The sequence below is a fragment of the Pempheris klunzingeri genome, chromosome 17 (assembly GCF_042242105.1).
Source record: "Pempheris klunzingeri isolate RE-2024b chromosome 17, fPemKlu1.hap1, whole genome shotgun sequence".
Lineage (NCBI taxonomy): Eukaryota > Metazoa > Chordata > Actinopteri > Acropomatiformes > Pempheridae > Pempheris > Pempheris klunzingeri.
Window position 1 is genome coordinate 7485315 of NC_092028.1, and position 25200 is coordinate 7510514.

Consider the following 25200-nt stretch of genomic DNA (forward strand, 5'->3'; position numbering starts at 1 on the left):
CGCGGGGACTTATTTTCATGAAATATCGCCTTTCATGTGACGTTGTTGAAGTTTTTGAACGTCCGTGAGAGATTCAAGCTAAATTCACAGAAGTAACAGCTCGCTGTCAGTGATGAACCTGCCGCCGGTGTGTGGGGGGGCTCACTGGGCTGTTTAGCAGCCGGTGGACGATGTACCGTGAGTTTGAATAGTTCCAACTGTTAGCTAGTGAGCTAGCTCAGCTCGCTTCAATTCATTAGCAAACATGGAGAGGACAGCCAGCATCAACGCAGACCCAGCTCAGCGCTTTGACATTAGTGGTGGGTCAGTGTTTGACTCAGAAATATCAAATTACGAAATATATTAATTATGTGAGTCTCTAAACGTGTGTGTTCATCTATTTCTAGGTCCATGCGCACAATGGCGCAACTGTATTGGATTTGGGTGAGTTTTAAACAAGCTGAAATTCTAGTTCGCCAAAGACAAATACAACTTAAACCGAGAAATACAATCACAACTACATTTAAAGTGCTAGAAGATTAGGTGACGAATGCTAATACACTGATACTTTAGATATATGCTGAAATGGTTGTCAGACTAAAGTCAAGACTAGTGGAGCCCACAGCTTCCTCATGTGGGCAGTATAATCCTCCACCGTCATACAGACAGAGGGAACAGAAACCCCCTGTGTGATGCTAGCTGTCTCCCTGCAGCCCTATGACAGCTTACCCAGTTATTTGGGGAAAAGTTCTTGTGCAGACAGTTAGTCATCTTTGGAGAAACCTCTCAGCCAGTGGCCCAGTGGTTTGTTACTGACGATCTGACCCTGTTTTCAGTGTCTAATCTACCCCCCTCTCCTGTTGACCTCCTCAGGATTCTTGGGTTGTGCAACAACTTTGCTTATGTGATAATGCTGAGTGGTGCCCATGACATCCTCAAAAAACAGGACACCAAAAACGCCACAGCATCTGTAAGATCACAAATTTTCAAGGACTTTCTATAGATCTAAAGCTGTAAAACGTAGTCAGTTTTTTAAAATTTTTTTTTTACCTTTTATCTCTATAGGCTTCAGTCACATTAGCTGCGGATTTCCATGGTGGGAACAGCAGCAACAGCAGCCGCTATGACTGCAACCCTATCTCTACTGCGGTAAATGGAGACTCCATACACAACACGGAAAAATGTTCTCCTGTTTGCATGTTGATGAATTGATTGATTGATTGATTGATTGATTGCTTGATGAAAGTTTCTCTCTCTGAGATTGGGTGAAAAGCAAAATGGTAAACAGGTTCTGAAACTAATATGAAAGTAAAACTAGAATTGAAAATACCATACCTGTACTTGCACAGCGTTATGAGGCTAAATGACACATGACACCACTTTTTGAACCGCTGCTTAAGGCAACTGTAAAAAATACTCCGCACACATGTGGAAATACTTTTCTTTCATTACTAATTGGCATATAATATCTACTGATTTAAAAGAGGACCCCACACTCTTCAGGGACAAACTTTTGGTCTGTGTTTCTCCTCAGGCTGTTCTGTTAGCCGACATCCTCCCTACGCTCATCATCAAAGTGTTTGCCCCCTTTGTGATCCACAAAGTGCCTTATGGGTAAGACAATTGTTATCACTTGTAAACTAATCCGTTAAAAATCAAGACTGATGATTTACAAAAACACTGATTATTTAAATAAGAACAGCAGATTTCAATCCACAGCCAATAATAAGAGTAGTGGTTCACCCAAATAACAGAAAGCAGATTTTCTCACTTTCCACACAGACGGTTTTCCCTGCAGGTTAAAGCCACTCCATGTTTTAAGGCCTTTATATCAGACATATGACTTTATTACAAGTATACCCTGTTAATGCAAACAACACTTCTTCCATGTTCACCTGTCATCTTGATAAAGTTAGCAAAATGTTAGCATCATTTAGATTCACCAGTTCTATTAGTGCTCAACACTTCATTGGTAAAACAGATGTTTGTGTGTCCTCCAGCTGCCCAGTAGCCACAATGCCCCCCTTTCCTGGTGGGCCTTCAGTATTCAGTTTCATGGATGGTTATTATAATACGGGTAGTTTCATCCTTCTGCTGTTTATAGTATTTGAAATTGTCCATTTTTAAGATTACTTATTTTATTTGTCTTTACATTACTCACAGGACAGTCACTTTACGTGGCTTGTATACAATGCAGTCAGTAATTGGACAGTGACTTGTTAATGGTGTAGAAAGAATGTCGTACAGATAACTATATGCCACTTTAATGGTTTTTACCACATAGATATTGTGCCGTATTGTAATTTCCTGCCTAATCCCTGTTTTTCTAGATTCCGAGTGTTGTTCTGTGCCTTGATGGCGGCAGCAAGTTTCCTCCTTGTGTCCTTCTCCTCAGCTGTGTGGATGAGCATTTTAGGTAAAGCCGCCACTTTTTTTTTTTTTTTTTTTTTTTTAACAGTGCTATTATTCATTTTAGTTTTTATCAGCTTTTATCATCATTGGTGGTGGATGTGATGGTGGATAAGATACAGCTCAGCGTCTTTTGCCTCGGTTCCATTTCCTGTCAACTTATCTCTGTGCAGTTATTTCACAGAAATATGAGACCATTTTAATCATTTCATGGCCTGCTGCTGGTAATATTTCTCACCATGCAGATTCCAGTAAAGCAAAAAGGATATGGCAGACATTTGTGCTCTATCAAGCTACTCACTCAGTGGGTCACTGAACATAGACCCTGCAGGGCTCCCCCCGACCCAGTGAGCCCAGGCCCCTGGTTGGACAGGGCCCCAGTAACCCTCTAGGAGGCCCTGGAAATGTTTGTATTCATCTGTAAATGCACTGAGTGAGCTGATGACCTGACCACCTTAACATAAATACGTTTATAGTATGAGTTGTACAAAAGGCAAACGTGGAATTAGTAAAATGAATGTACCTGCAATGAAAGTGAGCCAGCATGCACAATTCTTGAGCCCTTGAACTGGCACAGTTAAATGGAATGCAGCCATTATTAACGATCTTAGATGCAGACAAAGGCCAGAGATATTACAGTTGCTGACTGGACTGTGGCAAGAATTTGAGGATTTGAGGACGGGACACAACTTTACTGTTTCCCATCCAGCGGTTCAGTTCCAGTTATTGCAGCTCATCAGTAAGTAACTGTCACCATGGTGAGTGACCTTTCTACCTCTGTGCTTCTAGGAGTAATCTTTGCCAGCATCAGCTCTGGACTGGGAGAACTGTCCTTCCTCTCTCTCACAGTCTTCTTCAGCAGGTAAACACTTCCTTCCATTTCCCTCTAATCCATATTAACTGAGATGAGGTAACAAGGTCCAAACTCAACTTGGAACTGTAAGTGTGTAGTACACTCTTTAATTCTGACCATTAGACTCTAACAGTAGGACATTATGGAATACTGCATATAGTAAATAGGAAGGCTCGTTGTTAAAAGGTATTTTTTTACAGGTTTTACTGCAAATTGCAAATGTACTTCTAGACATTTCCAATTCTTCTTTTAATGTTCAGACAAAGTTTTGTTATTGCTTTCCGATGCAGCTGTGTGGAAGCCTATTTCTGCCAGAAAAGAAATAAAATAGAAAAAATGTGAAGAATTACATACATACAAATAATTAAGTTAAAAAAAAAAAAAAAAAGTGGTACACCAAATCATATCAAAGACTTTATTGTCACATGCTCAGCAGTTACATGAAGCAATCACTGGCAGAGAAATTCTTGTGTCTCTGGTTCCCGGTAACACTGCTAACAGTATCATTAAAGAAAAACACACCAGCAAGTAGGTAATATAAAATAAGGTATATACAACAAAACAAAAAATAATAATAAATAAAATAAAATAAAATGTACAGCTAAATAGATAATAGATAAATAGAGGTGCAAAATTGTTTGTGCAGATTATGGGCAGTTTAAAAGTCTTATGGCCTGGGGGATGAAACTGTCTCTGAGCCTGCTGGTGCGGGCTCGGATGCTGCGGTACCGACAGCCAGGCGGCAGCAGGCAGAACAGTTTGTGGCTGGGGTGGTAAGAGTCCTTGATGATACTGGTGGCCTTCCTCCTACACCGCTGGGTGTAGAGGTCCTCCATGGATGGCAGCATCGTCCTGGTGATGTGCTGTGCAGTCTTCACCACCCTCTGTAGAGCCTTACGGTTGAGGGTGGTGCAACTGCCGTGCCAGGAGGTGATGCAGCCAGTCAGGATACTCTCAATGGTGCACCTGTAGAAGCTGCAGAGTTTCCTGGAGTCCACGTTGAGCCTCCGCAGCCTGCGGAGGAAGCATGCGTCAAGCCTTGTCTATTGTAGTTTAAGGTAATGCGTAGACTACACTTACGCAGAGGGAGACCATGGAAGATGTTCCCAGGACTAGATATGATCTACTCAGGCTGTCATCAGGGTGAAACCATTCTTAACCATTTGTTTTGGAGCTGCCCAGATCTTGTATCACGCTTAAATATTCTCTAATATCTTTAGTAAAGAGACGCACAGGAATCACATTATTGGGAGTAGCTCCTGAAAGGTTTGCGCTGACAGGCACACAGTGTGATGCTGGATTGGCACAGTGCTTGGTGCTGCCTTGGATTTCTGTCAAACCACCAGTACACTGTAAATGGGTGGAAAGTGTTGTGGCACATCTCAGCCTGAAAAACGTAGATACTCCATTAGAGGCGCAGTGAAGATGTTTGTTTTTTTTAAAGTCTGGAACATTTCTACATCGAATAAAATGTCCTGAGATCGTGTGGAAGTTTTCTTTTTGTATTGAGAGTGTTGTTTTTTCTCTCTTTTTTGGATTTGCTCCGTTTTGTTCTAGTATGTGTACGCTCATCCATTTGATCTATAGAGGACTCCAACATTAAAAAACATCTCATTATAACAAACGTGATAATAAGCTACAATTCCTACTTTTTATGTTAAAACAAAAAAAGTCAGATCATTTAATTTCTTCCCATTTGAATTCATCAAGACCTCCAAGAACTCCTTTTCTTTTGTTTTCCAAGTGGAAATTGGCTTTGCTGTGATCAGATGCCCTTTTAAAGACAGAAGAATCTGACATGCTTGATTTCAGAGCTGTGTTCGTGAACCCTGTGTTTTCTGGCCCTTGAATCTGATCCAATAATGAGACTATAGTTGAAACTAATCTCAAACACGCTTCAAATGTAATTATAATATTGCCCTGTCAAAAACTCAAGTTGCATGTATGTGTGTATCTCTCATGTCATTGAATACACTGTGTGTCTCCTATCAAATAGACAGTAAACACTGTTCTTCCCCTTCTGCCTCAGTAATGTACTGACAGGCTGGTGCTCAGGTACTGGTGTAGCTGGTGTTGGGGGGGCCGTCCTCTACGCAAGCCTCACCCAATTTGGCCTGTCGCCCCAGATTACACTTCTCATCATGCTGGTGGTGCCGTTTGCGATGTTGATTTGGTGAGTGTGGAAGTACAGCACTCAGCTCTGCATTTGTTACTATTCGTTCTGTATTTTAGAAGCACTGTCACTAGTGGCTACTCTTTCTAAACTTATAAGGGACATTTGTAGAACAATTACTATAATTTCTGGCTTTCAGACCTTGTCTTCTATCTTCTTAGATTTCTTGTGTTCATTCCCTCTCTTATGTCACTCATAAAACTCATGAAATCACTCTTCCTGGCTATTATTTGTTGCTTATTACCATCACCAGCTATTTCTTCCTGCTGGTTCCTCCACCTTCATTACCTCAGTGGAACAGCAGGAGGATGGAACATGCAGCTGTGGACTCAGAGGAGAGACGACGGCTGATGGACGAAGAGGAAGAGGAGCAGGAGAGATCAATGCCAGGTACATATCGCAAACTCAATGAAAAAGATGGACACTAGATTATTCTCTCATGGGCATTTGTGGCAATAACATGTCACAATGTTGTCCAGCATTGAGGATTCATTGCGTTTGGATGTGTGGTGCATGCTTGTACACAGTTTTTACTAACTCAATGTAAGCCACACTACAAATAATGATAAAAAGACATAATAAATAGATGTAATTAAAAATGAATTGACATTAAAATACAGTAAACAAATCCATCTAGTAAAAGCAAGACGTTCAGAAATGGACCTGTACATACATTTTGTTGCTCGGTGACTGAGTGGGCTAATCTGACTGCAGAGTTTAACATTAGCTGCAGTTGTGCAATACATTCATTGAGAGGACATAAGAGTAGTGCATCACCTTCATCTAATCGGATGATAATGAAAGCACGAGTTTTGTATTGGTGGGAAAAAGTTCTAACTTGATTTTGACTGTGGAGGTCAGATAACCTCAGTATCTTGGTTTGGCTGGAGGAGTGTTTCATTCAGATATGAATGTCTGTCTATGTGCAGGAAGAGATAAAGCTTAATGGTGGGAGACTCATGTGATAGTTATCCCCTGTGTGAAAAGTGATACCTAAGTTTTGTATTATGCACCCTGTGCAGAATTAGGAATCGAGCATTATTCATATTTTATATATTCAGTTTTCTTTTATGCTGATATTGCTAAGTTGTTAGCAAACAGTTGCCTGTTTACTCATTCAGTAGTTATGGAGCAACATGACCACTCATTTGGAGTCGTCTTTGCATTACCTGATGAATATAAGTCCAATATTCATGCTCCTTTCAGTTCTGCTTTCGTTCTCTACCAACTCCTGAGAGAAACGTGTAGCTAGTAGAGTGATGACAGTGAATCCAGCAGCATCTGCAGAGCTTGGGCTAATTCTCTGTGGCTTTGTCACTACGAGGGACACTTTAGAGCTGCTTTAAATAGCACTAATTCAGTCCAGCTGATGTGATGGGTCCAGGTCAGGTCCTCGCTGACGTGAACCCTGAGGAACCTGAAGCTGCTGAGTCTCTCCACCATAGTTTCATTGATTGGGATGGGGGCCTGTCCTCCTTATTGCTTCCTTTTAATCCACAATCAGCTCCTTTGATCTGCATTAGGTTGAGATGGAGGTTGCTATCTTGGCACCAAGATGTAAGGGTTCATGGTGGTGTTGGAGCTGTGAGTGGCCACACAGACGTGCATAAACGGGGAGTACAGGAGAGGTCTGAGCACGCAGCCCAGAAGGGTACCGGTGTTGAGAGTCAGGTGGTGCCTATCTGGATCTATCAGGATCCTGCTGCTCATGGCAGTGATGGGCCCTAGGTCTTTGACTTTGAAGAAGAGCTCAATCGTATAGAATACTGAACTATAGTTGATTGACAGCATTGTCACATACTCCATGTCTTTGCCATGTTTCACACATCTTGTGTGTGTGTTAATATGGAGCTGGAGTCAGGACATGGTTAGCCTATCTTAGCATGAAGACTGGAAGCAGGGAGAAATGGCTAGCCTGGCTGTGTCCAAAGTGGGAAAAATGCAGCCACTACCACCTATGAAGCTTAGTAAGTAACCTGTTGTTTTAATTGTGGTTTTGGGGGAGATGCATGCTGGATGCATTGGCCTTTTGTTGATGAGCAGCAGCCAACAGCACAATGACTGTGTGCAGCTTCCTAAAGTAGTGCTGTCACAGTGAGGTTGCCAGATTTGATTCATTGTGCCTAAATGGGGACTTAAACCTTTTGCTCACTGACTATATCTGGCAACCTGCGATATAGCCAAAGATGCCACACAATTGTTCTGGGCAGATGGATAAACGGTGTAAATTGTAAATAAATAGCTCCAACACACAACTTCCACTAAGAAAATGTTCCTTTAGCTTTGTTTTGTCACATAGAAAATGCTTATGTGTGAGAGATGCTTGTAGGTGTATTTATTTTTCACATCAGGCAGAGTTAGGCGAACTGTTTCCCACTCCCTGCAGTCCTTATGCTAAGCTATGCTAACCATGTCCATACTCCAGCTCTTGACTTTAGCTCACAGACATGTATGCCACAAGGATTGGATGATCGATTTGAATAAAGTGTCATTTTGAAGTACTGCTGTTGGTTTTTTTTTTTTTTTTTAAATAACTGCACATGTTCTCTCCCCCTTGATTGTGACAGAGGACGTGACCACTGGACCTCTCACCTTCACAGAGAAAATGCATGTAATCAGAGTAAGTGTACTTTTTACTTTACCTCAGACTTGAGTGTTTGTCTGGTTACACTGATATTCATCCTGATCACTGTGAGCAGGGCTTGCTGAAGTTTGTGCTTCCCCTTGGGCTGGTCTACTTTGCTGAGTATTTCATCAACCAGGGCTTGGTAAGTTCTCAGCTGCCCTCTTGCATCGCATTCATCTCACTGCTTGCTGTCTAGCCAAACCAAACTTCCCCTTTGTAGGCTTTATGGAGATATGAGATGCAATGTTCATGTATTTGGAGGACACTGAAACATTTCCAAATATATCAAGTTTAGCAATAATATGTTATAATAATGTTTTCTTTTTCTAGATGGAACTCTTGTATTTCCCCAACTTCTTCCTGTCCCATGCACAGCAGTATCGCTGGTCCGTTAACCTCACTACAATATTGCTCTATTTACATTGTCAAAGGAGGAAGACTTCAGGTCGGTTATTAATTGTGTGTGTGCTCAGGTACCAGATGCTGTACCAGGTTGGTGTGTTTGTGTCTCGATCCTCTCTGTGCTGTGTGAAAATCAGGAAACTGTGGGCTCTCTCTTTGCTGCAGGTGAGAAAAAAAGTGTATGTTTTGGTAGTATAGTAGCAGCAGTTGTATAGTTAAAATGTTATTACATTATTTCCACTGTTCTATTGATATCACATAATTAATTAGTGACAGAGCAGAATGCTTTCTTCCTTCCTTCCACTTAACAGATGGACTGGAGCTGTTTGTCTCTCTCCTTTCCTGTCTTTTAATGTGCAGTGATATTTCATATGTGTAGATTTCTTGTATTTTTGAGTTCTAAGCTCAGTGCTTTAGGGCCACTGGATTTACTATGTTTAGCTCATGTTCAGCTTGATATTTGTACTGAATTCACTGTTACAAATACAGTGCTACTATGACAGTTCTTGTGTGTTCATTTAATGGTACAATTACATATTCGTTACATGTTGATTCCACAGTTGTTGCAGTATCATACACCAACTATACAACTCAATCCATTAATAAAAAAGAGCCAGAACAGTGATCAGCGTTCAGTTTTGTGTACTGACTGACACTTAGTGGTGAATGTCCAGCATGCACTAGCTTAAACCAGAAAACTGATCCCATGTCTACAACAACAACAGGTACAGTGATAACCCACAGAAAGAGACGTAACATAGCCAAATTGTTATTACAAAGATTAGCTGCAAAGCGTAGTTATTTCAGATTGCTTGCCTTTTGTGAAGGTGTCACGTTACTGTTAAGGTTCAACTTGTGAGTGCTGACCCATCTGTTTTTCTTCCTGTATGTCAAAGTGCTGATTGGCAGGCTCTGCCCTCCACTCTCTTCTCCACAGGTGGTCAATGCAGTGCTGCTCCTGTTCGCAGTGCGTTACCTGTTCCTGCCCAGCGCTTGGCTGGTGTTCGGTATTGTCCTCTATGAGGGTCTGTTGGGTGGAGCTGCGTATGCCAACACGTTCCACTTCATCAACAAGGAGGTAAGGCCAACTGTTCATGCAAACTCACCACTTCCTCAATATGCCATGATAACATCAGCATATTGTATATTTCTACAGCACTAAATCCACAAGTACTTGTTTTTAACCTGGTTTTAAGCTTGCACAAATAGCAATAAACTCTATTCTATTCTAAAGAGTCATGTCAAATTTACCGCTCTGCTAATCGAGGGGAGGAACATCTGCATGAGGTGTTTTAATCTTCGCAGATTAAATGTTTATTACTGAGGCAGAGGATACTGGTGTTGTATGTAAGTGCATTATATTGAAAAATGTTTTTAATATTTTGTCCATGGGCTCAAATATAAACATAAAGCAGAATTATCACCTTTGTGACGGTGTCAACATCAGGTGAAAGTGTACAGTAAATATACATAGCCTGCTCTATGTATAGTCTGTGTTGTTTATCATTTTACATTAAAAGTCTACATTGTGTTCATCCTGGCATCTGTCTTTTGTATCACAGACTGAGGACAGACAGAAGGAGTTTGCCATGGGCGCTGCCAGTGTGGGAGACAGTATGGGCATAGCTCTGGCTGGACTCGTTGCTTTCTTCGTCCACAGATACTTCTGTTCCCTATGACCCAGCCCGCACACTGACCAGCACTCCGTGGGTGTCCTTCTTTAAACTGAAACAAGTTAGAGACATCTGACAAAAGGAGACTTAACTCCTACAGAATAATATTGACTCCCTATTCTGTATTCATTGCGGATTTCTAATTGGCACCACTAAGCCATTTGGAGGGAGTCGGGCTCCCTTACTAATTTACCAACATGTCGGGCCATGCTGTAAGCAGCCATGATCAGAACCTGTGACCCCATAACACAAGTAGAAAGACATGTTAAAAGCTTACCTCGGTTAATGTGTTTGCACAGTCTGCAGTAAGAGGAAAACTGATGTTGTCATAAGTGCAGAAAATGTCCATAGTTTGTTTTGCATTAGTTGCACACTAACCTTGATCATTTTTAAATTACATTTATGGTTTATTTTAACAGTGCTTACAGAATACAAGCATCTCTGAATGAGGACAGTGTAGAAAGAATAACTACTGTATCTTTATATTCTATTAATATTCTATAATCTCTCTCTCTCTCTCTCTCTCTATATATATATATATATATATATAAAAAAAAAAAAAAAGCCATAATGACATTTGGGTATTGTTCCCACAGTACTGGCACACAACTCACAAGCCCAGCCATTGTGTAGTGGCTGTTATAATCTCATTACAACATAATTTTTGGCTTAACACAGTTGACGTAATAGTAACAGAGTTACTTCTCTGCACAGAAGAGACTCGGCTGCATTGTTAAAAGGGAAGAAGTGGTCCAGTAGATAGCATTGTTTTTTTTCTGCCACCAGTCCTCTTAGAACCAGGCTGAAACAGGTTATATTGAAGCACCTGACATACTATATGTTCCTTAAAACATCTGATTGAAGTGACCAAAAATGTGTTTTTACTTTACTTCTACCAAAGATAACAAAGATCTTGTTTGAAAGGTTTTATATACAGTAACAGTGTCAGGAAATGTCCTGAGCTTTAAAATGCTCATTATTTGAAATTTGTATTTGTATGATTGAAAAGGTGTTTTGATTTTTGGGTATGCCAAAAAAACTACTGAATTATTGTAATGTAAGTTAACTTGGTTTAAAATGTGATTTTATCACATTATCAAAGAAGAGCCTTAATATACTTGGTACGTAATATTAATTAGAGCAATATTATAATATACACTGCCTGTTTTCTCTTACACATCATTTGCACATTCCTACTGACATTCTAACTAATATTTTTGATTTTTTTTTTTAATATTGTGCTGCTGCTGCTATTGTCATAAGTTTGTTAAAACTTGCGGATTATGTTTTTAAGCTTGTGATGTATACACCTCCAGAGGATTTTAAGTATCAAATTAAAGCTTAAAAATCGGACATGTACGTCATGTAAATTACAAGTGTTAAATGCATTTTGAAGTGCGTTTGGAAAATGTCATTGTCATCCAGTAGGAAAGTGTAACATGATCATTGCTTCTGGTCATTAGACATGACAAAGTGTGGGGTTTGTCCATGAGGTCACAGTATGTTTGATAGTATATATAGACCATCTGTTAGCTCTGGGTTAGGCTTTTCTATTTTCAGTCATGATTCATCTGCTTAGTGTTTTCTCAAATAACTGACTCATGGTTTGATTCATACAATGCAAGTAAACTGTGAAAATGGCTGTTACAGTGTTTTGCTTTCGTGTTGTTGACTAATAGTTGAGTTACATTGTTGCTGAAATGTGAATATACAGCAACGTTTGTGTTATGTTTCAGGGATTAAATACATATTTACATATAAAGTTACTCTGCTTTGAATTATCATTCATGATTTATATTTTCCAAAACAAATGTTCAATTTCCTTTAATAAAAATTCTTTAAATTCCATCTATTCCTTATTCTAAAAAAATCCTAAATCTGGGACTTTCCAAATACGTGTTCCCCTCTAACTGACTGTAAAGCCATGCTGGCTCTATGGTATTCAGTTGGGCTGTGGAAATGATCGCCATCACACTATTGTCCTCACGCTGAGCTCAGCCGCTCCGGGGCTGACGGGACTGAGCCATGCGCGTTCCCTACACCGGAAGTCACAGTCAAATGGTTAGTGTTCATGAGCACGGCAGGAGAGAACCGGCAAAGGCGATACCGGGGGAAGAAGAGGAGCCGGTGGACGGCGATAGACCCCACGATCCACGGAATGAAACATATTGATGTGTGTTTCTATCACCACTCGCGTAACGGTAATTACTCTAACCCGTGTTCCGTCGAATTCGTGGCGTCGCGTGAACAGTTTCTATATCTCTTGCTAGCATTAGCTAGCTTGCTCGCGAAATTAGCCGAGAAGCGCTAACCAGTATTGACGCCGTACCCCGATAGCCGTGGTTAGCCAGCTAACACACAGCTAACCTAGATACGTTTTATTCCAATTTCATTGGCACAACAAGTATGTGAAGCTGGTGGTTTACGTTGGCAGACATTGGCGTTAACCTTCAGTATAAATTCCCAAACAAAATGGTTGGCTAAGTTATCAAAGAATCAGTTGCTCGCTGACGTCTTTAGCGGTGATGTAAGCTAGAGTGCTAATGGTTAGCTTACTGTTAAGCGACGCCCATAGGCCTCACATTCCTTGACGAACAACGTCAGTTTTCTGTGGTGCAGTTTTTTTTCACCCGAATGCTGTGCAAATAAACGAATTACATAATGTGAGTTTACTACCATTTGAATTATTGTTATCGTTTAGTTAGGAGACAGTTTGATGACCTGGATCCAAGTTATCAAGCTGCAAACCTTAACTAAAAATGTTTTCCGATTACGTGAATGGTAATGCACTCTTTAGCTTTTTATTTAGACTGTTTAGTTGAATTGCTTTGCTGTCTCTCTCCCTCCACAGTTCCTTATCCTGAGCACTCACACACCAAGAGCCTGAAGTGTTGAAGAGCCCCGTCGATCAACGAGGAAGGGGATCTGTTGTGGCTGTCCGCTCCGCTTCCTGGGGAAGGAAAAGCCTGTTATTTTAGTGACCCCGGTGTGTGAGAAGAGGAGTGTGTGGCTGTAGTGTGTGAGCAGCTCTCCCTATGTGTGTCACAATGGGGGACATCAGTGACCTGGACCGACAGATAGAGCAGCTCAGACGCTGTGAGCTTATTAAGGAAAATGAAGTCAAAGCTCTGTGTGCCAAAGCCAGGTAATGGGAGAACTTTTACACAGTCACAATAAAACAAATGATAGTGATGCCAAATGTGTACAAGAGCGTTTCATTAGAGGTTTTGACTGAAGCTACGCACATCCATTGATCTGGGTAGCATAAAGCTAAGCTGTGACCTACATGGCCTGCTACACATAAATGATATGCAGCGTTACTGCGTATTAACCTTCATAGTAAAGTGTGACAAAATGTAGTTTGCTATAATAACCACATCCAGAGGCATTTAATGACTCCCCTTCATGTGTTGTACTCACTTCAATTATCTATATGAATAATCATGTGCTCTGGGCTATTACAGTATTTAGGAAATACTGAATAGGATGTACGTAGTGGTAGGTAGATATAATCAAGTAACTTAATGGACAGTGGTATATCGTTACTGCTTTAATTGTTTATATCAGTTTAAATTTGAATTGAATTTACTATTTTTTAATGTTCTCGAGGTTGATTAAAAGGCCATGTTGGCATATTTTGAACGGTTTGTCAATGGGCGTTGAAATGAAACCAGCTGTACAAAACAGTTTGTTGTAATGTCAGCTGTTGGCTCTGTTTGTCCTCTCTGTTGTGTGCTGGGTTGAAATGGAAGGGAGATGCACGACAAGTGCAAACAGTCTGTCAGTCCTCGGCTTGGTGGCATTCAAATGTTAAATTCACGCCTGTGTGTTCAACACCACTGGACACATGACTGCTAAACAAAAAAACCAATAGGGTTTAGTGGAACACAAAATCATCATTTAATATGCATTTGTATTTTTTAGAGAGATTCTGGTTGAAGAAAGCAATGTCCAGAGAGTAGACTCTCCTGTCACAGTAAGTAACATTTTCTATTGGCTCTTGTATGATCAGAATATGATGAAAATTGAATTAAAAGTAATACTTTTTCTCTTCTTTCCTCATAGGTATGTGGTGATATACACGGTCAGTTCTATGACTTGAAAGAGCTGTTTAGAGTAAGTTTCTTTTTCTTTGTACACACTGCTCATTACAGACTGAGGGCCCATGTCTACATAACATTCTTTTTTCTGAGCACCAGCGTCTTTTTGTCCAGAGCTTTATGACAGAACAGTCAGATCGTACCTATCACAAGATAGGAAAGAGCCAATCTGTAGGAGCACTGAGCAGATTAGTGGGAGCACTGAACTGACGATGCAACGATATTCACGTGTTTCATGTCACACGCCCACATCACTCTGCAGCTGTCAGTCTGAGTTGTGGCAGCAGGGACATCAACATTATTAAGCTCAGCTTTACAACGAGGGGAGTCATTGTTCAATTGGTGCGCAGGGTGAAAAAGTGATGTCACGTCGTTAATAAAAAGCAAAGGGGTGATGCTAGTCCATCATACAATGGGCGGAGGTCAGAGTGGTGATATATTGTCATAGAAACAAAACCCACTTGCAGCATTTTTTTTCTCTTGCTGCAAAAAGGGCTTGATCTCAGCATTCCCCAACACCCTGCCAGAAAAATGCTGTGTAGACATGGGTCCTTAGTCATCACATTTTTAATATGTCAGCATGTTGTGTTTTGAATTTGGTTTGTCGTGCTGGATAGAGTTGTACACATCCTGAATATTATCCAGTGCAATTTACTGATGCTGGACACAGATCCTAATATTTCTGGTGTGTTTTGTCCTCATTTTTCCTAGTATGATAATTGTGTTACAGTCCAGAGATGCAAACATTTTGAGTTCATTATAAGTTATACAAATATATTTAAATTAAGAGATTTGTGTTTCATAACTTTTTAGAGCTCCATCTGGAGACTTCTCTTTAGATCGAAAGAGCAGGCTCGAGGCACCGTCATGTGTGTGTGACCATGACAACAGCTGCAGTTCAGGCTGGCTTCGTAGTGAACTAGCATAGTGATTTAGAGATGAAAAGATGGAGAGGGTGAAAATGTTTCATGACAACCGTCTGGCTAGTTCATTGTGTCTGAGAGAGTGATCGCAAAGTTGCACTTATTCTGCTGCCATTCACGATTACAACATCAGTTTAAAGTCAAGACCAGCTGTATTGTTCAATACCTGACCACTTTCTCTTGTAATATGTAATCAGTATCAACAGCCTACCATATTATGCTTGCGAAGTATACCCAGCGCAGGAAAGTGAGGACCCCTCATGCATTTTGATGCTCTAAATGAAATCTCTCTAATGTTATGGATTGCAGTTTTGGAAATGACTCTAGTCCAGTGAATCTTCCATTTTAAATTCATCTTTGATTCAAAAAACCTTAACTGTGTCTCAGTGTAGGCGAAGGTGAAAAGACAGTATGTTATGCTAGATGTTACAAAGTTAAACACACCTTTCAATTTTCTCTTCAAAGTAGGTGAGATTCCTGCATTGAATTGTTAAAACCAACAATTTTATCTCCCCTAGTTGAACCCAGTTTTCTCTGTTCAGTGTTCACACCTTGTTGTAGCCCTAGCCTGTTTACATCCCTGACATGCTTTACTTCACCACAGCTGTTATTATAATGTCCAAGTACCATCAGCACTGCCCTGAAATGCGCACATATAGGTGCAAAAAGTGTTGCTGTGTTCATTTTAACTAGCACACTAGCTGCAGGTGGGCAGGCCTTTCACTGCTGCTGTTAATCATGATGAGACACTCAAGTGGCAGTGTCCACCCTGTTTGCTGGCTGCTGGATTACTGCTGCATTCAAATCACGTTGAAGTGAAACATTTGGACGTTTTTCAAATGAGTTTTATCACGAGTGCCCAAATCTTGGTGCAGATCTTGATAAATTGTGTGCAAGCTTCATGCTATTGTTCAGCTTGTTAATCCAGTCCCACTGAGAATGGTGGTGGCATTATTTAAGTGTTTACATACAGTTTGAAACTTCTTGTTTGTCATCTTTCCACAACAGGTTGGGGGCGATGTCCCAGAGACAAATTATCTCTTCATGGGTGACTTTGTGGACAGAGGCTTCTACAGTGTGGAGACGTTCCTTCTCCTGTTAGCTCTTAAGGTATGTGTTGCCCCCTAGCCGATACTGCGTGTTTTTAAAATGACATTCTCTCAGTTGGTTTTTGGCACACAGCACGAGAGGCAGCTGTGTGTGTTTTCAGGAAATTTCTATTCTATTTTCATATCTTTAATCTCCCGAGACCTGAAGAATACGTACAGGCCTTATGAAATCCCCTTGGCCTCATCTTTTTTCTCTCCTGCTGTGCTCTTCAGGTGCGTTATCCAGACAGGATAACCTTGATTCGGGGAAACCACGAGTCTCGGCAAATCACCCAGGTCTACGGTTTCTACGACGAGTGCCTCCGCAAGTACGGCTCAGTCACTGTTTGGAGATACTGCACTGAGATATTTGACTACCTGTCCCTCTCTGCTATCATTGATGGAAAGGTGAGACACGTCATGCAGGATTTGCTTCAAATTCGATAACAATGAAAATTCTTGCACTGAAGTCACTGAGACTGGACTGTTTCCATGGAGGTGTGGCCCCTTTAATAGCTAGTTGATTTACGTGTCAGTTTGTGGTATAACATTTAGCTTCCTCTCTCTGTCCCTCAGATTTTCTGTGTGCATGGGGGCTTGTCTCCTTCCATCCAGACACTGGACCAGATCCGGACCATTGACAGAAAACAGGAAGTGCCCCACGATGGGCCAATGTGTGACCTCCTGTGGTCAGACCCTGAAGGTATACAGGCATCCTGCCGAGCCTTTTAAACACTGCACTGTCAACCCACATGCTTCTGAATGAAGGGGAAACTGGCAGCAGTGTCAGGTTTTACCCTGATTCTACGTTTGAAGCAGACCTTCACCTTCTCTCCATCTTTTCACCTGACTGACCTTCTGTCCTTCAGACACCACAGGGTGGGGGGTGAGTCCCAGAGGAGCTGGCTACTTGTTTGGGAGCGACGTGGTGGCCCAGTTCAACGCTGCCAATGACATCCACATGATCTGTCGAGCACACCAGCTGGTCATGGAGGGCTACAAGTGGCACTTCAATGAGACAGTGCTCACTGTGTGGTCAGCACCCAACTACTGCTACAGGTAGGTCAAGTAAGATGTAGACAGCCCCTGTTTGAATCTCCATAGGGAGGTCACATTTGCAAACTCCAAAGATGGATCGCATTAGGTCAATATCAGTTTGCAGCAATTAGCCAAGTCCATTTGCCATTTGTTGGGATCTGAGTGCTGCCAAATCACCAATGACTTAGGCTGAATACTGTGCCTGAATGAATCCTCCATCCATATTGTACATCACACTGAGCTGGCTGTCATGAGAGGACTTTGTCTAGAAAACTCCCATGTGTTGCTTTACCCTCTTAATTTCTTTTCTGAAAGTCTGACCCTGTTCTCTCTCTCTCTCTCTCTCTCTGGACAATCAGATGTGGCAACGTGGCGGCCATCTTGGAGCTGGACGAGCATCTACAGCGCGAGTTCATCATATTCGAGGCAGCGCCGCAAGAGACCAGAGGCATCCCCTCCAAGAAGCCAGTAGCAGACTATTTCCTTTGAAGTCTTTGAGCAGACAGCCATGATGTGTCGAAAGCTCCAGTACCATTTCACACCAGCCACCCTCCACCCTGCTGCTGGACGGCTCTGTCAGCCTGAACTCAGAGCAGCAAACCTGCCAAACCTTGCGAAGCCTCGTTCAGCTTCAGCTTAAAGAGCCTGACAGAGCGGTCACTGTGAAAGGTGTAGGGGGCGAGGTGGATACTGGGCCCATGACTGTTGTCTCCTCAGCCTCCTTCCATCTCCATCTCTCTCTCTCTCTCTTTCTGTAGATATGACTCTCTCCCTCTCTGACTTAACTTCCACCACTCTAGTATTTTTTTTTTTCATGACAACCATTTTCATTTAGTTTTAGAAGTATTCGGAAGGAGTTAGATGTTTGTTTTTTTTCTTTTCAAAAATATGCAGATGATGGGAGTTTCACAGTTTTATCATTTTAAGGAATTCCTTCAGTGCATATGTCTTTTTGTTTTTGATTTTTGTATAATTGTTGCTGCCAGAATTAAATGCAAAATGACCTCCCCATACCCTTTTTGCTCTTATGTTTCTGTTTAACTGTCCTCTGTCATGTGTGTCACTATTTAACGTACACAGTGCTGCTGCTGCTGCTGCTGCTGCTCGGCACCTTCACAAATAAATACCAGAGATGTAACGACCGGCCATCAGGAGTCACAATATTCGCCATTGTTTTTTCTCTTAATTCCTTTTAATCTCCAAATCTCTGTAGGTCTGTCATTTTTGATATTGTGAGAATAAAGTTTTGTATCAATGCTGGTTGAGTTTTTTCAGGTGTGGTTTAATGGCACAAGCATGGTAACCATGGCTACATACAGACACTACTCAATAACTTAGTCAGGAAGATGCTTTCTTTTGTCATGTAAATGATCTGACTAGCTGATGTAAACTTGATTTGTCACCCTGAACCAGACTGAACTTGCTGATGAAAGAGTTTCATAACAATTTATTTTGAGCTCAGATTAAGAAGGTCTAAAGTGATTTTTCAGTGATTCACTGACTGGATAAGGAGAACAGACTGATCGTGTCCATTTTCTGGTTAAAGATTGGGAGGAATATCATGACTGGGCACCAGTGTTAAGGGCTGTAGTTCTTCCAGCACTGGCTGACTGTGGACCACTGAGCACGTGAGTATGACATGGAGACACAGCTGGAACGAGCCGCTCTCGCCTGACAAGTTTTAAGGCCCGTTTTTCAAGATCAGCCAAAACTTGAACCACCCCCTCCCACTTGTTCCAAAGTGAACTGGTGGCTAGAAGAAGGACAACACCCGGAAACACCGGCGATCCTTCATCGTCAGCATTTCTTCTTCGCGGGCCGGGGGCTGCCTGACGGACCGAACACAGCACAACAGGTGGGTTCAAACCTGCGATCGTTGTTTTTCAGCCGTTTTCTCTTCTGCCTGTACAATTCTAGTTCCCGCGGATGAATATTACAGCGTGAAGTGTTGGTAGGGAATTCCTGGAAGCTCATGAAAAGAGAAGTGACTTGTTCTGACACCAACCTGCCACTTACCCGTCAACCTCTCAGGTAATCACTTCACAGTGAGAGTTCTCTGCGGTCACCCCACGGGCTCCCGCCCCGCAGTTTGTGGTATTACACCGAATGTGGCTTTAACATTTTTGTACCAAACTTAACGAGGATAAGTCCAGCTTTAACTCTTTGTCGCCTGTGGAACTCGTGTTTGAATGCGCAGATAAACAGCGTGGCACTGGCGTGGGTTTGAAGCGTGTGTCTGTCTGTTTGACGGACTGTGCGCAGAACTCCTTTGAAAAAATATCACCGTCGGCATTTCTTTGCCTTTCCGCAAAAGTTGACGAGGCGAGCCATGCTTTTGAAACCATCTGGTGAAACTTGGAGACTTTCAGGTAAATTCGGCAAACAATTAATGTTACTAATATATTTCTCCGTTGCGAAATTCGTTAGTATTTGGTGATTTTTTTTCTTTTTCTTTGAAAGCTCCGCTTGTGTTGATGGGCCGTGAATGTTACATTCACTGTTCTTACTCCAGCACCTGTTTCATAGTCAGTGATACACAACTGAGGTCATGAACGGCTCATCAAACTGGGGGCGTCTTCCATTTCTCACTTCAAGTGAATGGAGATCTGAGATTTATTTCTGTGTGTGTGTGTTCGTGTGTGTGTGTGTGTGTGTGTGTGTGTTCGTGTGTGTGTTCGTGTGTGTGTTCGTGTGTGTGTGTGTGTGTGTGTGGGTGTGTTCGTGTGTGTGTGTGTGTGTGTGTGTGTTCGTGTGTTCCAGGTGAGAGGATGGACACCCAGAGCCAGGTTGTGGACAGGTTGCGTTCAGCCTTTCAGTCGGGCATCACCATACCGGAGCAGTTCCGCCGAGCTCAGCTGACCAAGCTTGTGTCCATGATCAAAGACAACGAGGAGCTGATTTTACATGCACTGCACAAAGACCTGGCAAAGGTACAAGACACTGCTTCCTCAGCAAACTTGACTTCACACACTAAACATTTAGTTTATTTATTCAACAGTAACAAACGTATTATTTAATTTGCACATTTTTGGTGCAGAGACAGCACATTCATGCACACGTGCAGGCTGTTTCGAAGCACATTATCATTTGTTTGTCTGCTACAATTCAGTAAACACCACCTTCCCCTTCCTATTGCTCTGCTCACACGTCAGCCAAAATTTGAGGCCGTCCTGTCGGAGCTCGATATGGTGACCAATGAGCTGCACCATGCCATCGCCAACTTCACAGGCTGGATGAAGCCGGAGTACGTCAGCAAGAGCCTGGTGGGTATAACAATGATTTATTAATGCTTGGTGCTGCACATACTTGTCTGTACACTATAGGGCTCAACGTGATCTTTACTATTAAGTCTATCATAAGATATTAGTGATGTTTAAAATCAGTGGAGTTGCTCTTTAAAGCAAATGTTTGTATTTAAAAAGAAGAGCCAAGCTAATAATTGGTATTTTTAACATTTCCAGGCCACCAAGTTCGATGACTGTTTTATCCGGAGGGAACCATTAGGAGTTGTGTTAATCATTGGGGCGTGGAACTACCCCCTGCAGCTCCTTCTCTTACCCATGGTTGGAGCCATTGCTGCAGGTATCATCCACAATATACAGTATACGTACTTAAAGCTGCACTACTCTCATATTAAAGGGGTTACTATAGTAAGGTATCTAGAGAATAATGACCCACTCTGCAGCACCCTCCAGGTCGGTGGAGCTTTTAGCCTCACTTAGCTCTGTTTTGGATATCCAGCTTGTTTTCAGCAGCATATCTGATAAACCAACTGCACACTGTGTGCCGCCAAATGGCAGTCGGATCCTGTTAAGTCAGAGACTAAATGAAGACAAAACCGATGCTGTAAAAACGTTGACATGTAATCACAGTTTCTGTTGGTATTGCAAATCTGTTAGCAAATAGTTGCCTATTTCCACATCCAGCAGTTGTGTAGTAACACAATCCTTCATTTGGAGTCATGTTTATGTGCACCGGAAGAAAGCCCTGTATCCATACTGCTTTTTGCTCTATTTTTGGTCTCTACCAACTCTTGCGGGGGAATATCAGGTTCTTTAACTTCTGCATGTTCACAAATCCCGGAGTTGGTGTTAATTCTCGCAATGTGCGACACTTTCTCATACAAGTAGTCATGCAGCTCATTGTCAACATAGAATATTTTGGCGCAGCTTTAAGCCGCAAAGTTTGCCGATCTGATGCGTGGCTGACTTTATCTGAAAAATATGCTGACAATGATTTGGTTGTATTGGTCAGTGGAGAGTCCAGCTGCATAAATGTTAAGGGTTTGGTAAACACACAAGCAGACAAGCTGTCTGCTCAAACCTAGAAGATAAATGATCAAAGATTAGGGTTGGAATGTGGCCCTGGTGGCTTGTGATAAAGGCTGCTTGCACAGCTGAGTATCACGTGTCCGACGACTTGTTGTACAGCAGACTTTACTTAAAGCTAGTAGGGGCTTACACCACTTCCAGATCCTGTATAATTAAATGTAGTTGGTTTTCTTAAATCACCATTGAATCGGCAGCTCTGCTCCAGTTCAAGATGTCAACATGCCGAGGTTGGATGGCTAAATTTAGGCTTAAATCAGCAATAACTGAGCTCTTGAAACATGTGCAAACATAACCTCAGTCTCAAATCAGTCGCTGCTGTCTTTACTGACTGGGTGATGTTGGTGTGTTCTACCAGGAAACTGTGTGGTCATCAAGCCTTCAGAGGTGAGCGCCGCCACAGACGCTCTGATAGCGGAGCTCATCCCCAAATATTTGTCTCAGGTAAAGCAGCATCAAGTTTTTTCCCCCTTTTTTTAATAGCAGGTTGTCTCTTTTTGTCTCTTCTTAAACATACACATTCAGTTTGAATCCAAACCTTTGATAAAAACTGTAACTAAGATATGTGCTCAGTGGTACAATTCCCAGCTGTGCGTTCTGGTGGACGAGCTGTTCCTGCTGTGTTTCACTGTATTCTAACGTAGCACATGGAGACACTGGTGTGTGTGTGTGATAAGGTCGAGCTTGGCACAGTGAATCTGACGCTACGACGGACTCTCATTGTGGCAGGACTGTTGTGCAGTTGTTCGTGGTGGAGCAGAGGAGACCAAGGCACTGCTGCAGAATCGCTTTGACCACATTTTCTACACAGGTAAAAGTCAGATTGCTGCTTGTCACAGTAGTGATATGTGTACGGTATGTTGCCCGTTACACTGACATCCAGACCAGAGTATCAGGAGTCTGTCTTCTCACTCATCAGTCTACTAGTTATAGATTTAGGGACTGACAGAAGTTAGACATTTATACAGCTCTGTCTTTCAGGTTCTCAGACCGTGGCACGCAGCATCCTGCAGGCAGCCTCCGTCCACTTGACCCCAGTGACCTTGGAGCTGGGCGGCAAGTGTCCGTGCATCATATATGGGCGGGTGAACATAGCAGCCGCTGCTCGCCGCTTGGTGTGGGCCAAGTATTTTAACGCCGGCCAGAGCTGCGTGGCCCCGGACTATGTGCTGTGCACTCCGGACATTCTGGAAGCCCTGTTACCCGCGGTGCGCAAGGCCCTGCTGGATTTCTATGGTGAAGAGCCTCAGACCTGTCCCGACCTCTCCCGCATCGTAACCCCCCGACACTGGTCTCGACTGATGGAACTGCTTGGGAAGTCCAGCGGCAAAGTTGTTGTAGGAGGCGAGAGCAATGAGGAGGACAGATACATTGGTGGGTTAAGATCATACATGGGGAAAGATTTGAACAGTTTTCCTAAAATGATGTCGGCTGCAGAAGTCTGCATTTCAACTGAACTCTACGGCGTTAAACCTCAGTGTTCGTAGCAGGCGGAACTTAAAACTACTATGTTCTCTAATATTATTGAGGTGATTTCTACAAGACATAGCAGCTGGGGCAGTAATTCCCTCTCCTGAATATTTTGGTTCTCACAGCACAATACAGTCATATTTAATGAGGAAAAGTGTCTGTGAAGTTGTGATACTCACACATTCGAATGTTCTATGCCACTGTGCTGTCTCTAGCTCCCACGGTGGTGGTGGATGTAGCTGAAAACGATGCTCTAATGGAGGAGGAGATTTTCGGCCCCATCCTGCCCATCCTCACTATTGATTCTCTGGAGCAAGCCGTTGACTTGGTCAACCGCAAAGAGAAGCCACTGGCCCTCTACGTGTTCTCTGATGAATCCTCTGTAAGAACTCCACACGTCCTCGACCTCCCACGTCACAGCTGCAGACACGTTGTCTCGTATTTGACGCTGCTGTCCTTCCTGTTTTTGCAGGTGGTTAACACGGTGCTTGAAACGACCAACAGCGGGGGGTTCTGCTCTAATGACGGGATCATCCACATGACCCTGCCCAGTCTGCCCTTTGGGGGCGTAGGTAGGTGTGACCCTTGTCCAAAGCTTCTCCCACTGATTATTCAGATAGTATTCAGCTATCTGACTACAGGTTGACCCTTCACCTCAGAAAGACACATGCTAGACTTTTGACTTCCTACTTTATACTTCCGAGTTTATGGCTAAAGCTGGGGCAATGGGCAATTAGCAACAGAAATAAAAACAAACTTGGAAAGTTAGAACAAAAGCTTTTGAATCAGCAGGTGCACAGATTCAGCTGAATATACTCCAAAGATGTGTAGATAAGTAAAAAACTGATCCTAAATAACCTGGCTGAAACTGTTAACTTTGACTATACTCCTGGTGTGAATGGTTATTTTAAAGAAACTTCAGGTATTTTAGGATGTGGCTTTCATATAAAATGATTAAAAAACTTCTGAACTATACTCAGTTTTTCAGAGAGCATCTTCAAAGTGAGCTTAAAGATGGTTTCAAGCCATTGGTAGCCTGATTAATGACACTGGAATATGTATGTATTTTCACCCCTCCTTCCAGGGGGCAGCGGTTGGGGCAGTTACCATGGCCGCTGGGGCTTTGAGACGTTCAGCCACCGCCGCGCCTGCATGCTGCGTGGCTATGCTTTGGAGAGATTCAACGGCCTGCGATATCCTCCTTACAGGGAGGATAAGCTGAGCTGGCTGCGCTGGACCGCCTCGCCCAAGCCCAGCTGCTCACTCATGTGATGATGACAGGCAGCGTGGGAGTGTACGTGTAAGAGTGTGTGGGTGAGGATAGTGAAGCTTTTTATACTGTATGCACGAGTGTGAATGTTGGAACTTCATGTAGACAATCACGCTTTTTAAAAGATCTGCTGGGTAGTTCATATATATGAACATACTGGGTGATGGGGCACTGGTCGGTGTCCCTTTTTAACACTTTCATGCAAGTTAATCTCCATAGCAGATGTCTGACCTTGTAAAATATAACCCCACTTTTTCTCACTGAGTTCTTTGTAGGAACATATCAAACCTCCAGAAATCACCTGTTATTTTATTGCTAAAACCATTTAAACTGGCACAGATAGCTGAAATGTTACCCTCTTGCACTGAAATCTTTACATGGTGAAAATGGTGTCACAGTGTTATTGTTTTTTAAGAACCTCATTTAACCTGAGTTTTGTTTTTTTTTTCTTGGTGTCTGAGGAGATTCAAATATGTTGTAATGCTGTTTTCCATTGAAATAATGTAAGTTTAGATTTTTTTGGATGAATAAAAAAAAATGAATATTTTAAGTTTTATTGCCAAATAAATGTATTTGAAAGTTGCTGCTCTTCAAGAAAAGCATGCAGCCCTTTGCTGTTTGCTTATATTCTAGACCACGCTGAGCAAAAGCCACCGTTAGAATGTTAATCTACAAAATATGTAACACAAGTCTTCCACCTCCAGCATTGAAAACTATGTAGGAAGGGAGGAAACAACATGTTTATAGTCAAGTGAGGAAAGATGTTCAACAATGAATAAAATGCTGTCAAACTCAGCAACAAGACAATAAGGACGTTTATTACTATTGTGTGTGAATTAGTTTGTGATAAATCAATAGAATATGCACC

At 42.2% G+C, this 25200-nt stretch overlaps 3 protein-coding genes across 4 annotated transcripts; all 3 read left to right on the plus strand.

The window, feature by feature from the left end:
- Window positions 1-403: 403 nt before the first annotated feature.
- On the plus strand, window positions 404-10532 carry cln3 (CLN3 lysosomal/endosomal transmembrane protein, battenin). Of its 2 annotated transcripts, XM_070848251.1 has the most exons (14): window positions 404-423; window positions 853-949; window positions 1045-1128; window positions 1514-1593; window positions 2310-2395; window positions 3178-3250; window positions 5271-5414; window positions 5668-5804; window positions 7982-8034; window positions 8114-8182; window positions 8371-8426; window positions 8514-8607; window positions 9380-9520; window positions 10005-10532. In XM_070848251.1, the coding sequence occupies exons 2-14, from the start codon at window positions 890-892 to the stop codon at window positions 10119-10121; spliced, it is 1194 nt and encodes a 397-aa protein (XP_070704352.1). In that variant the 5' UTR covers window positions 404-423; window positions 853-889; the 3' UTR covers window positions 10122-10532. The 2 variants fall into 2 exon arrangements, with proteins under 2 accessions (XP_070704352.1, XP_070704353.1); XM_070848252.1 differs by lacking the exons at window positions 404-423; window positions 1514-1593 and having other exon boundaries at window positions 926-949.
- Window positions 10533-12188: 1656 nt separating this feature from the next.
- LOC139216479 (serine/threonine-protein phosphatase 4 catalytic subunit B) lies at window positions 12189-18524 on the plus strand. Its single transcript, XM_070847604.1, has 9 exons — window positions 12189-12316; window positions 12967-13260; window positions 14040-14091; window positions 14181-14231; window positions 16147-16248; window positions 16461-16634; window positions 16803-16929; window positions 17096-17285; window positions 17624-18524. The coding sequence occupies exons 2-9, from the start codon at window positions 13151-13153 to the stop codon at window positions 17751-17753; spliced, it is 936 nt and encodes a 311-aa protein (XP_070703705.1). The 5' UTR covers window positions 12189-12316; window positions 12967-13150; the 3' UTR covers window positions 17754-18524.
- Window positions 18525-19099: 575 nt separating this feature from the next.
- On the plus strand, window positions 19100-25110 carry aldh3b1 (aldehyde dehydrogenase 3 family, member B1). Its single transcript, XM_070848620.1, has 10 exons — window positions 19100-19119; window positions 20025-20194; window positions 20417-20527; window positions 20726-20846; window positions 21951-22036; window positions 22322-22403; window positions 22574-22966; window positions 23278-23444; window positions 23535-23634; window positions 24147-25110. Exons 2-10 carry the CDS (start codon window positions 20033-20035, stop codon window positions 24332-24334), a joined length of 1410 nt encoding a protein of 469 aa, XP_070704721.1. The 5' UTR covers window positions 19100-19119; window positions 20025-20032; the 3' UTR covers window positions 24335-25110.
- The last annotated feature ends 90 nt before the right edge of the window (window positions 25111-25200 follow it).